Source organism: Acomys minous (genome assembly GCF_964271855.1).
Source record: "Acomys minous genome assembly, chromosome: 12".
Taxonomy (NCBI): domain Eukaryota; kingdom Metazoa; phylum Chordata; class Mammalia; order Rodentia; family Muridae; genus Acomys; species Acomys minous.
In genome coordinates this window covers 86,410,982-86,424,237 of record NC_140493.1, presented here as the reverse complement: position 1 = coordinate 86,424,237, position 13,256 = coordinate 86,410,982, and the positions used below count along the sequence as shown (strand labels likewise).

The following is a 13,256-nucleotide window of genomic DNA, read 5'->3' as shown; positions in this document are numbered from 1 at the left end:
ATTTCATCTCTTAAATCGCTCTTATTCCACCAGTGGTGGCAACAAGAGGTAGAAGCAGGCAGATCTCTGTGAATTTGAGGACATCCTGGTCTACAGAGCTAGCTCCAGGACAGCCAAACCCTGTCTAGAAAACAAACAAAATCCAAAGACCTTGTCCCCCTCCAAAAACAAACAAACAAACAAACAAACAAACAAACACCAAACTAAACTAAAAACCAAGCATCACCAACAAAAATAAAACTCTTACTCCCAGAAGTTATCCCCGACTTCCACATGCATGCCATGGCACATGGGCATAGTCACATGCACACATACTTAAGTAAAATAAAATGTTGTTCAGCTAATGGATTGAATCACTGACATGGCATGGCTTGCACAGTGCTTGACACACACACCTGACACGCGAGTTTGATCTTCAGCATCTGTTGGTGGAAAATGGGAACTGACTTTCCTCTCTCTCTCTCTCTCTCCTTTTTTTAAATTAAGGAACTAAGTAAGGGCTTAAGAGACAGCTCAGTAAAGTTCTTGCCTTTCAAACTTTAACACCTGAGTTCAATTCCCAGAACTCAGGTGAAAAGGCTGGGTGAGCTCTAAGTTAATAACTATCTCTGCAGAGGAGAAGGATAGCATTTCTGAGCACGATGCCAACTGAGGTAGTCCTCCAGTCTCCAGCGACATGTGTGAGCACATTTTACAGCAACTCAGGGGAAGCTGGGCTACCTTGTAATCCCAGCACTCAGGAGGCAGAAAACTCTCTGTGAGTCCGAAGCCAGCTTGGTCTACAAAACAAGTCCAGGGCAGCCAAGGCTACACAGAAAAACCCTGTCCCAAAAACAAACAAACAAACAAATCAAAACAACAACCTGAGGGGCTTTGATTTATTCAGTAGATTTGGAGGAGGTAAAGCTAACGAAGCACTCCCAAAGGGTCAAAATATTTTTTTAAAAGAAAAAAACTAGCCTAGTGTGGTAGCCCATGCTTTTATTCCCAGCACCCAGGTGGCAGAGGCAGGAGGATCTCAGAGGGTTTGGGGCAAGCCTGGTCTACAAAGTGAGTTTTAGGACAGTCAGGGCTACACAGAGAAAGCCTGTCTCAAAAACAAACAAGCATATATGTAAAATAAATAAATGAAATAAAATATTTAATAAAAAAAAAGAGTCTCAATAAAATACTGGCAAACTAAAAAAACAAAAAAAAAAAAAACCTGGGAGCTGGGATGTAGTTCAGTTAGTAGAATACTAGTCTATCATGCCTCAGGCCCCAGAACCATACAAATTGGGGCTGGTGATCCCAGGCTAGGAGCCCAGCCCTCCAGAGGAAGTAACAGGAAAACCAAGAATGCAATGGTTTCGACCTATTCCTAGTCATCCTGGACTACACATAAGACCCTGTGCCAAAATACCAAAAGATCAAAAGGGGCGAGGTGTGGGGGGGCAGACTGATCACTTTCTATTGCTGTGATAAACAGGACAACTTGGAGAGGAAAGCGTTTATTTGGTTTAGTCATCACAGGCACAGTCTATCACAAAGGGAAGTCGGGGTAGGAACTGAAACAGAGACCATAGAGGAACGCTGCTTACTGACTTTCTCCAAGTTCACTCAGCCTGCTTTCTTATACAACAACCCAGGACAACCTGCCCAGGGCGGCACTGCCCACACCAATCATTCACCAAGAAAACGCCCTACAGACTTTGCCTACAGGCCAATTTGATAGCCGCATTTTTCTCACTTGAAGTTTCCTCTTCCCAGATGACTCCAACTTGTATCAAGTAGACAAAAAACTAGCCAACACATTTGACCCCTCATCAACTTGACATATATGTCACTATTAAATTATAACTTTTCCTTCCTTATTACCAAGATCTCATACTAATATCACAAATATAAAACATAACTTTCAAAATTCCACAGTCTTTAAAAAGTTAAAACACTTCTGCCGAGCGTGGTGGCGCACGCCTCTGATCCCAGCACTCGGGAGGCAGAGGCATGTGGATCACTGTGAGTCCGAGGGCAGCCTACTTTACAAGGCTACACAGAGAGAACCTGTTATCGAAAAACCAAAAAGGAAAAAAAAGTTGAAACATTTCTAAAAGGTCAGACTAAAATATCCAATGTCTCTTAAAACTCAAAGTCTCTCAACTGTTGGTTCCTATAAAAATAAATTACATGTAGGGCTGGAGAGACGAGTCAGCAGTTAAGGGCACCAACTGTTCTTCCAAGGACCTGGGTTCAAATCCCAGCATCCATATAGCAGCTAACAGCTGTCTGCAACCCTAAAATATGGCACCCTCACAAAGACATACATGCAGACCAACCACCAATGCACATAAAGTCAAAATAAATAACTAAAAATAAACATATAAACATGCTTCGTAATCCCTGAGGGAAGAACCAGGACACAATCAAATAAAAGTAAAATCAATATTCAGTAGTATAAATCAAATCCTGTGACTCAGTGATTGGCATCTAGGATTCACTCACAATCTTCTGGGCTCCACAGGTTTTGGGCAGATCCATTTCTCTGGCTTTGCCATCCTCAGCATACACAGCTTGTCTGGAAGGCTCAAGTTGCTCCACACTACACCTGCCACTGTCACTGATGGTTGTCCTTTGTCCTGGCATCTACGAATATGCACTAGAGCTGGCATTGCAGCTTCACTGATAGCCTCTTCTGGACTCTTTTCTGTCAGAGTGCCAAGCCTCAGCCTCTCTCTATGACCTCTGGGTTTTCACTGCAACTGAGGTGATATCTTCACCAACAGCCTCTGATAACCTCTTTTCTGCAACTCCAATACTGGCACACAGGGTCAAGTCTCAAAACCAGTACTCCGTGGAAGACTCTGACATTACCAGGTTCAGCTACCAATCAGAGATGCAGCCTTGCCCCCCATGGCTCTCGGCTCTGTGTGTTGATCCTGAGGAAATACTTCCCAGACTTCACCTCAGGGGTGCTGACTTTGTGTTAGTCACAGCAGTTTTCAATTGCTGCAGACAATTTCTTTTTCTTTTTTCCTTTTTGGTTTTTTGAGACAGGGTTCCTCCTCATTACCATTGGCTGTCCTGGACTCACTTTGTAGACCAGGCTGGCCTTGAACTCACATCAATTCTCCTGCCTCTGCCTCCAGAGTGCTGGGATTAAAGACATGCGCCACCATGCCTGGCACAGTGAAGCAGGTGTAGTGTCAGTGGCTCATCTTCTCACAGATGATTCTTTAGCCCCAGCTAATCCAAAACTATAGCTGCTGCTGCTGCTCTTCTCCTTCTCCTTCTTTTTACTGCATTAATGTTTTCCCTGGATGTATGTCTGTGTGAGGGTGTCAGATCCTGAAGTTCCAGACAGTTGTAAGTATAAGCTGGCACGTGAATGCTGGGACTTGAACCCAGATCTTCTGGAAGAAGAGCAATCAGTGCTCCTAACTACTAAGCCATCTCTTCAGCCCAAAACCAAAGATTCTTAATTCAAATATATCACAGAAGCAGCTTCCATAAGGAATATGTGGGACTTCCAAACTTTTATTGAAATATCACAAGCCAAGCCACTATTACCTGCATTGCTCTCTTATCTTCCAAATTCCCATAACAGATCATTAGGGTCTCAGCACTCACCAGTTCTCAAATTCCTATGTGCCTCCCCAACACAACATGGTAAAGTCTGCCACAGCCATACCCCACAATTCTGCTCCGAGTTTGTTTCTTATTGCTATGACAAAACATCATGATAAAAGCAACTTGGGTGGGAAAGGGCTGGTTTGAGTCACGCATTCTAATCACAGTTTACATGAAGGGAGTCAGGGCAGACACTCCAAGCAGAGGTCAGGGGAAAGTGCTGCTTCCTGGGCTGCTGTCCATGGCTTCATCAGCTCACTTTGTTATGTCAGGCAGGGATGGCAGAAATAGATGTGAACAGAAACAAGTCAGCAGCAGGCTGTAATACAGCCCTATAGTTCCAGCACCCAGGAAGCTGAAGCTAATGGTAGAACTGTTGAGTATGATGGCGGTAGCATATACCTGCATCCCAGCACTGGGGAGGGAATGAAAGGAGCAAGTAGGTTCCAAGTTCAGGGCCAGCTGGGGCTACAATAGTAAGCCCATGCCTCAAAGAAGAAACGAGTTTTCAATCCAAATTAAGCTCAAAACTATTTTCAATATTTGTAACGAATTTCCTCCTTCCTTCCATAGAGTATACTTAACACCTATTAACTTATTAACACTTAATTTCTATAAAATCTTGGAATTAAAATAAAAACATGATAATGAATACAGCTGAAGAGAGAAATGAGAATATATTCCATAAAACATGACAATTCCAAAACACTGAACGTGATTCACTAAGCTAGCAAACAAACCTAGCCCACTGAAAAGAACAAAATTAGATACTCAAAATAGTCTATACTGAAGTATGCTTTAGCTCAGCACAGTGGCACGCCTTTAATCCCTGCACTCAAAGGAGGCAGAGGCAAGTAGATCTCTGTGAGTTCAAGGCCAGCCTGGTCTACAGAATAAGTTCTAGGACAACCAGAGATACACAGAAAAACCCTGTCTTGACAAACTAAAATCAAAGTATGTTTTGTTTACATTCATTAGAGAGATGAAAAAAGTTATGTTTTGTGTTTTAGTAATAAAAATGCTAACGTACTTAGGGTAGGGGATTGGGAAAGTAATCCACTGCCTCTATCTTTTTGTGGGAAAGCAACAGAATCTCTTCTCAATGTGAGACAAATTATCAAATAAAAAATCTGACTTCAGGCTGGGCGAGGTGGCGCACGCCTTTAATCCCAGCACTTGGGAGGCAGAGGCAGGCGGATCGCTGTGAGTTTGAGGCCAGCCTGGTCTACAAAGCAAGTCCAGGACAGCCAAGGCTAACACAGAGAGACCCTGTCTCGAAAAAACAAAAACAAAAAACAAAACAAAACAAAAAAAATCTGACTTTCCAAGAAGAGACTTAATACCCTATGAGCATATAATGGGGGAAGAGATCCTCCTCATTCACAATCATAGGGGAGGGGAGGAAGGGGAAAATGGGAGGGAGTGAAGAATGGGAAGATACAAGGGATGGGATAACAATTGAGATATAATATGAATAAATTAATAAAATATATTTTTTTAAAAATCTGACTTCAGGAGCTGGAGAGACAGACAGTGCTGCTCTCACAGAGGACCAAGGCTAGTTTGCAGCATCCAGAGAGCTGCAGTTGTCTGGCAGACACCCTCTTCAGATGCCAGGAACAAAGGTGATGCACATGCATATATGCAGGCACTCACACATATACATAAAATATTTTTTAATTTAATGCAATTTTAAGTATGAAACAATTTTTGCTCTAATTTCTTTCCTACAACAGAAACAGATCATTTGATGTCTAAAAAGACTTTAGACAAGCGATTTTTTTTCAAGTCAAAAGAAAAGGTTCTACATCAAATAGTACTTTGTACAGATCAAGAAAGAGAATCATTAAAATAGTGAAAATTTTTGCCAGGAGGTTTCAAGACAGAAACCCTGTCCTGAAAAACCAAAAAATATTTTTTTGTTGGTTTTTTTTGTTGTTGTTTTTTGGTTTTTCGAGAAAAGGTTTCTTTGTGTAACAGCCCTGCTATCCTGGAACTCACTCTATAGACCAGGCTGGCCTTGAACTCACAGAGATCCATCTGCCTCTGCCTCCCGAGTGCTGAGATTAAAGGAGTATACCACCACCACTTAATCAAGTTGAAAAAAAATCTGTTTGGTTCAGCCATGTCTTTATTGTATAGCTCTAGAATACTATATAATTCCTGATACAAAGGCATAAACAATTTAGGATTAAAATATTATCTTTATAACCAAATTGTTTTGAGCATGGTTCTCACCTATATTCCCAGCACTTGGGAGGCTGAAAGGACTGCTGATGCATTCAAGGACAGCATGGACTACATGAGTTCCAGAAACCTGCACCTCAAAGAGCCAAATTTTCTTCTTTGAATATAGGATGTTCCACTCTTAAAGTGTACCAAGCCCTAGTGGCACAAACTGTTTCTCCAGATGAGTAGCACTCAGTGTTTCCAGTGTGTACTGCAGCCCATCACAAGCGCTCTGTAAATGCTCACATTTCTACAGAACCATAGAAAACACTGACTTCTTAACTAACCAAGGGAGGCTGCACAACTGCTGTGTATACTCCAGCCTGAAAACATGGGGTACCATGGGATATAGCTCATTGTTTTGCTCACCAGCTTCTGTAGCCAAATCTCTAATGGAGCTCCCTATCTGCTATACAGCTCTGTGAACTCCTGGATTCTAGTGCTGGAGCTCCACGTTCCTACTGTTTTGCTTTTAGCTCAGTCAGGCCCTTCTAGAGTTCGAGGGTGCACTAGGTCTGTTGTCACATGTACTTCACTTTCCAGTGTTGAAAGCTATCCATGATGACTGGCGGTTCCTTAACAGCAGCTACCACATCTGGGTATGGAGGCATACACCTATAATCTAGCACTATAAAGGAAGAAGTTTGAGTCCAGACTGGCTACATACATAATGAGACCCCATCTCAGAAAAACAAAATGCAACAGCAGATTGATATAAACCCCTAACACAGCGATGTGAGAACCAAAACATGACATGTTATTGTTATATATCATCATACACACACACATACACACACACACATATATATATACACACACACACACACACACACACACACACATATTGTTATGGCAATCTGGCTCACTAGTGCTTGCTACCAAGCCTGATGACCCAGGACCTGTGTGGTAGAAAAAGATAATGAATTCTTCCAAGTTGTCCTCTGACATCCACATGAACACCACACCACATGTGCCCTACCCCTCCCCAAAATAAATTTAATTTAAATTTTTAAAAAAAAAGGCACTGCCTTTTTTTTTTTTTTTTTGCTTTTGTTCTGTTTTTGCTTTTCAAGACAGGGTTTTTCTGTGTATCTTTGGCTGTCCTGGGCTGACTTTGTAGACCAGGCTGGCCTCAAACTCATAGAGATCCGCCTGCCTCTGCCTCCAGAATGCTGGGATTAAAGGTGTGCACCACCACTGCCCGGGTCTCACCATTTTTTATAAATTATATTTTCTTTAAAGTTGTCCCTTTTCATTAGCAAAAGGCAAAATTGTCCATGAGATTTGAAATAATTTTAAGTCAGAAACAACATTAAATTTTATTTAAAAATGAATCTGAGGGGTTGAAGAGACGGCTTGCATTAAGAGCACTTGTTGCTCTAGCCAGAGTTGGACTGCCGGGCCAGCACAGTAGCTACAACCTTCCCTAAGTCCAGCTCCAAGGGATCTGATGCCCTCTCCTAACCTGCAAGGGCACATGGCCTGTACACAGCACACATATATACATGTAGCAGGCAAATGCTCACACATAAAAAATAATAATAAACCTAATTTTTTTTTAATTTTTAAAAAAGTAACTTCTGTTACCTTAAATTACCTTTACTTTTTCATCAAAAGTAACAAAACAGTCACTTTTTATGCATACTTCAAGGCTAGTTGGTAAATGGCAAAGCACTACGGAAACAATGGGACTGTGTGCACTTCATCAATATTAGAACCGTACCACATGTGTGTATATGCAAACAAAGACGGCATCACTACAAACAGGCAGACAAATGAACCAGTCATTCTAAGAGTTATCTCTTAAGTCAGCCTTTTCTGCATATATGGGTGTCATGTGAAGTGAGACAAAAGGGAATTTTTGTTTGTTTTGTGTTTCGAGACAGGGTTTCTCTGTGTAGCCTTGGCTGTCCTGGACTCGCTTTGTAGACCAGGCTGGGCAGGAACTCACAGTGATCCCCCTGCCTCTGCCTCCTGAGTGCTGGGAGTAAAGGTGTGCGCCACCACGCCCAGCAAAAAGGAATTAATATTAACCGAGCACCCACATCGCACACGTGATTCTGTGATAACAATTCCAAGCACAAAATCGGAGCCTTTGTCAAATGTCAGGGCCGATCACTCCCCATAGGAGTCCACTCTTTAATGAGAGAAAAGCATTTTACTTACTCTGGTCAGCATAGTTTTTTGCTTTGAGTTCAAGTTGCCTTGTTTGAGATTCTAGAGACTCCACTCTTGTCTGTAAATCTTTTTTTTCCTGTTCTTGAGAGTCTTCAAATTCAATGAATTTCTAATGAAGAAGAAAAATATACATTTTCACTATTGAGATGAAAACTATTTTATATTTTCAACACCTGTATCTCAAAGGTAACAACCTGAGGCAGGAGAGGTGGCTCCCGGTTAAGAGCGCTGCTGTTCTTCCAGAGGACCACAGTTGTACTTCTAGTACCAACATGGCCGCTCACAGCCTTCCGTAGCTTCAGTCCCAAGGATCTGACACCCTCCTCTGGCCTCCAGAGGTACCAGGTGCAATGTGGTACACAGACATACATGCATGTAAAGTCCCAACACAAAAATAACAACAACAAACACGATCTGGCCGTACAGCTTAATAAAGGCGGCTGCCATCACGCCTGATGACCTGAATTTGATTACCTGGACTCACAAGGTAAGAAGAAAACACTAACCCCCAAAATTTGCCTTCTGAACTGTGCATGCATACCATCACACACAAAATAAATTTTTAAAAAACCAACGCATATAGAAAGTAGTATCTAAGAAATCTCAAAATCTACAGGACATGGTGGCGCACACCTTTAATGCCAGCACTCGGGAGGCAGAGGCAGGCCGATCTCTGTGAGTTCGAGGCCAGCCTGATCTACAAAGTCAGTCCAGGACAGCCAAGGATACACAGAGAAACCCTGTCTCAAACAAACAAACAACAACAACAACACACAAACAAAAGGAAATCTCAAATTGAGTTGATTTTATGCTTTTCTAATATTATTCCAAAAACCTCCAAATACAAAAGTAGAAGTGAAAAAATACCATTTACTTAGTACGGTGTTATTTCACACTCCCTAAGGGGATACCCATAAATAAGTCTTTTAGTATACAGGCATTTATTTTTTCTGTGACAGAGTTTCTCCCGAGTGTTGGGATTAAAGGTGTGCACCACAACACCTGACAAAAAAAGAAGTATTTGTTAAGTGGCTATTTAACAAGAGATACTGGGGTTTGGTGCAGTTCAATGGTATTGTGCTTGGCTAGCACATAGGAGGCAGGTGTTGTATTTCCAACACTGCAAAACAAACAAATAAGATCAGCAGTAAGTAATTTTGTGAATTTACCTAATGATGATGTAGGTTTAAATTAAAAAAAAATAATAACCTGGGCAGAAAAAAAATAACCTGGGCAGGGAATATCACTGCCAACCAAATATAATTTAAGAAAAGATTGGTTAAATGGAGTCACTAAATCTCAGACTCCACCCTAACTGCTACAGCAGCAGCATCTGGTTGCTCTTTCTTGATGCTCTTTACTAGTTACTTCTCAGTTTCTTCACAATGAAGTGTGAAGCTCCATCCTTGAACACATTTTTGGTTCCTCTTTTTTGTTTCTTTGTTAAAATTTTTAAAACTTTCTGTATAGAAGACAGGCTTGAGGAGTCAGTTCTCTCCTTCCTCCTTTAGATCTCCAGCTTGCACTGCTGGGAAACGCTGCCTTTAGCCACTTGGTATCATTCCCCCCCCTCAGCCCCCCCCACCTCTTTCTGAGACAGGGTTTCTCTGGGTAGCCTTGGCTGTCCTGGGCTTGCTTTGTAGACCAGGCTAGCCTCCAACTCAAAGCAATCCCCCTGCCTCTGCCTCCTGAGTGCTGGGATTAAAGGTGTGCACCACCACACCTGGCTCTTTTTTTTTTTTTTTTGCCCCCTAATGATTTACTTTTATTTCATGCACATTGGTGTTCTGCCTGCTTGTGTGTGGGGGCAAGAGGGGGGAGGATGTCAGATTCCCCTGGATCTGAAGTCACAGACAGTTGTGAACTGCCATGTAGGCACTGGGAATTGAACCTGTGTCCTTTTGAGGAGCAGCTGGTGCTCTTAACCACTGAATCATCTCTCCAGCACCCCACTTAGATATTTTAGTAGCACTGTACATTGTGGTTTTGTTGTTGTTGTTTTTCGAGACAGGTTTCTCTGTGTAGCCTTGGCTGTCCTAGACTCACCCTGTAGACCAGGCTGGGCTCAAACTCACATAGACCCTCCTGCCTCTGCCTCTCTGAGTGCTGGGATTACAGGTGTGCACCACCATGCCCACCTGTGTACATTAGTTTTTTGTTTTGTTTTGTTTTGTTTTTGAAGTGAGTCCTTACTATGTTACCAAAGTGGTCTAAAGCTCACAATCCCCCTGCCTCGGCCTCCCTCCCAAGCAGGTGGGATTATAGTGCCACAGCGACTGGCTTCCTCCTTGTTCATTCTGTAGGTAGGTAGGTAGGTAGGTAGGTAGGTGTGTGTGTGTGTGTGTGTGTGTGTGTGTGTGTGTGTGTGTGTGTGTGTGTGTGTCATATGTGAGGGCAGGTGCATCTGTGAAGTCAGAGGACAACTTGTGGTACTTGCTTAAGATGCTGTCTTTTTGCTGTCCACTACTGTTTGTGACAGGCTAGCTGGACCACAAGCCTCCAGGAATTCTCCTCTGTGGGAACCCATCCCACTATAGGAGAACTAGGATTACTAACCTGCACTATCTTGCCAGGATTTTATGTGGGTTGTCAGGATTCAAACTCAGGTCCTTACACTTGTATAGCAAGTTCTTTACCAGTCAGCTATCTCCCCGCCCCTCCTGGTTTACTCTTTTCTTTGGTGAGAGCATCTCAGTGACTGCATGCTGACCGCTTCCAAATTTCTATCTCTAGCCCAAACCTGAACTTCAAATGTGTATGTCCACGGCCTACTTACTGGGCAATATAATTTGTATTCTAATAAACACCTTAAACTTAGTACATTAAGTGACTGTATTCATGCCTAAAACTCAGGAGTCAGCTTTGACCCTTCCCTTTCTCTAATAGCTCTTATCAGAATCTGCCGGCAAACCTATCTTCTATCCGATCACTTTTATCTCTGTCACCACCCTGATCTGGCCACCATTATCACTTCTATGAATTACTGCTACAGCACCCACTTTCACCCTGATCCTCTACAATGCTGATACTTTAATTATTTGTCACAGCCCTTACAATGGGCCTCTTGGAACCCACACAATCCTTCCCCACCCTCCTACTTGGTATCAAGCTCTTCTGAGTGTCCCTAGTGCTCCGAGCCTTAAGGAATAAGCCTTTGCACTTGTTTCCTGCTATTTGGAATTCTCTTCTCCAGATAACCAATGACTTGCTCCCTATTGACTTGCCGTCACGCCTTTATTCATGCATTACCTTCTTAGTGAGACCTTCTTTATTTTCCTATCTCCCTGACTCTTTTTCAGAGCAATTTTTCCCATACCCCATACTGAATATATTAGTAATTTACCTTATTTACTATATGCCTGTCCTTGCCGCATTGCAGGCTTTATAAAGGCATTGTTTTATGTAACCCTAGTAAGAAAAGTGATAACAGCATATACCAGGTTCTAAAATGTTTTTAAAATGAGTAAATCAATAACAAAAGTCTCAGAATAAAAGTTCAATTTATATAAAAAAATTTTACAAATAACAAAGAGAAATCTTATGATTTACTAGCTGAAGAGTATAGTTCAATGGTAGAGCACTTTCCACAGAACTGACGAAAACAAAAGAAACAACCACAAAACTCAGGAGAAAAGAAAATGCAGTTTCACTAACTACACCTCCCTCCACCTCTCGCCTCGTCCCACTCCTGCACCTTCAAGTATTTACTTCCCTTCTGCTTTCATGCGCCTGAGTAGGTATGACGTTAAGTCCAAATTCTGCGGGAGAGAAAACCTGGTGTTCTAAGTTTCTTCTTCCCACTACCGACTCTTGTTTCCCCATCTCCTTTCCCTCTGAATCTCTTCCTCATCGCTCATAGTCCCCCTTATATATTCACATCATAGATATGTACATATAGACATACGTATACTTAAATCTACACTCTCCAAGGGAGAGAAAACATGAGATATTTGTCTCTGTGACCTAACATTATCTTCAGTTCCATACAATTTCCTGCACATGACATAATTTCATTCTTCTTTTCTTTTCTTTTTGTTTTTCGAGACAGGGTTTCTCTGTGTAGCCTTAGCTGTCCTGGATTCTCTTTGTAGACCAGGGCTGGCCTCGAACTCACAGTGATCCACCTGCCTCTGCCTCCTGATGAACCAGACTGCTCAGAGCCTTTCTGAGACATTGGCCAATTGCCAGGAAAAATACTACCTGCTTTGTTTGATTATTGTTGTTATTATTATTATTGGAGCATACCTGTGTGTATGTGTGTGTGCATACATGCATGCATATGTATATATGCATGCAAGTATGTATGATGTGTAGGAGAGGGAGCTCACATGTGTCACAGAACGCAGAGGCCAAAGAACTTTGTGGAATCAATTCTTTTCTTCTACCTTTTCTTAGATTACAGAGATCAAATTCAAGTTGCAATGTTTTTTTGTTTTTGTTTTTCAAGACAGGGTTTCTCTGTGTAGCCTTGGCTGTCCTGGAGTCTTTGTAGACTAGGCTGTCCTGGAACTCACAGAGATCTTCCTGCCTCTCTCTCCCTCCCTGAGTGCTGGGATTAAAGTGTGTGCTGCCACACCCAACTACCCTTCTCTATCTTAACAACTACCAGGCCAACAAGATATTGATACTTCAGACTGAAGTCTCCTGGGAGCAGCTAGATACTGCTTTAAAAAAAAAAAAAAGTAGTGGACAATACCAACTTATGTCAGGGTCTAAATAAGAATCAGCTTTGTGATGAAGCAAAACGCCTCTAAGTCCAGATGGCTTATAGGGACTGTTTTGCCCTACTGTTCTAGATAAAAACAAATGAATTCTTTGAAAAGGCAAGCTCCCGACGTTTAAAAAGAAAAATCCTCAGAGACTGCTGCTCTCTGGAGTAAGATGCAGGAAGGCAACAAAGATTGGAGTGCCCTTTAAATAGTACCTTGAGTACAGCGATTGTCTAAAAACTAGCACCACCAAATAACAGGCTCGCTTGCTGCCAGACATCCTGCAAGATAAACACCCCTACTTATTCTGTAGAGTAGGAAGAAGAAATTATTTCCATCATATAATCATTATTTATTTTTAGTTAAATGTGTTTATTTTTTTAATGCAATCTGTTTTATGAAATAAGAGAGGACACAGAAAAACCCTGTCTCAAAAAGCCAAAACAAGAAAAATAAATAAGAGGACTCAAAGCCCTATTAATTAACGTAAGAAGAACACTCCCAAATCTAAATGTAAAAAAATTTTAACACAGC

General features: G+C 41.9%; 1 protein-coding gene across 6 annotated transcripts in view; it reads right to left on the bottom strand.

Moving 5' to 3' along the window:
- Positions 1-13,256, bottom strand: part of SPAG9 (sperm associated antigen 9) — a 133,961-nt gene that overhangs the window by 107,693 nt on the left and 13,012 nt on the right. For all 6 annotated transcript variants that reach the window (XM_084803315.1, XM_084803318.1, XM_084803317.1 and 3 more), the window contains exon 2: positions 8,002-8,122. In XM_084803315.1, the coding sequence (XP_084659441.1) occupies positions 8,002-8,122 (121 nt within the window). The remainder of the gene's footprint in view (positions 1-8,001; positions 8,123-13,256) is intronic.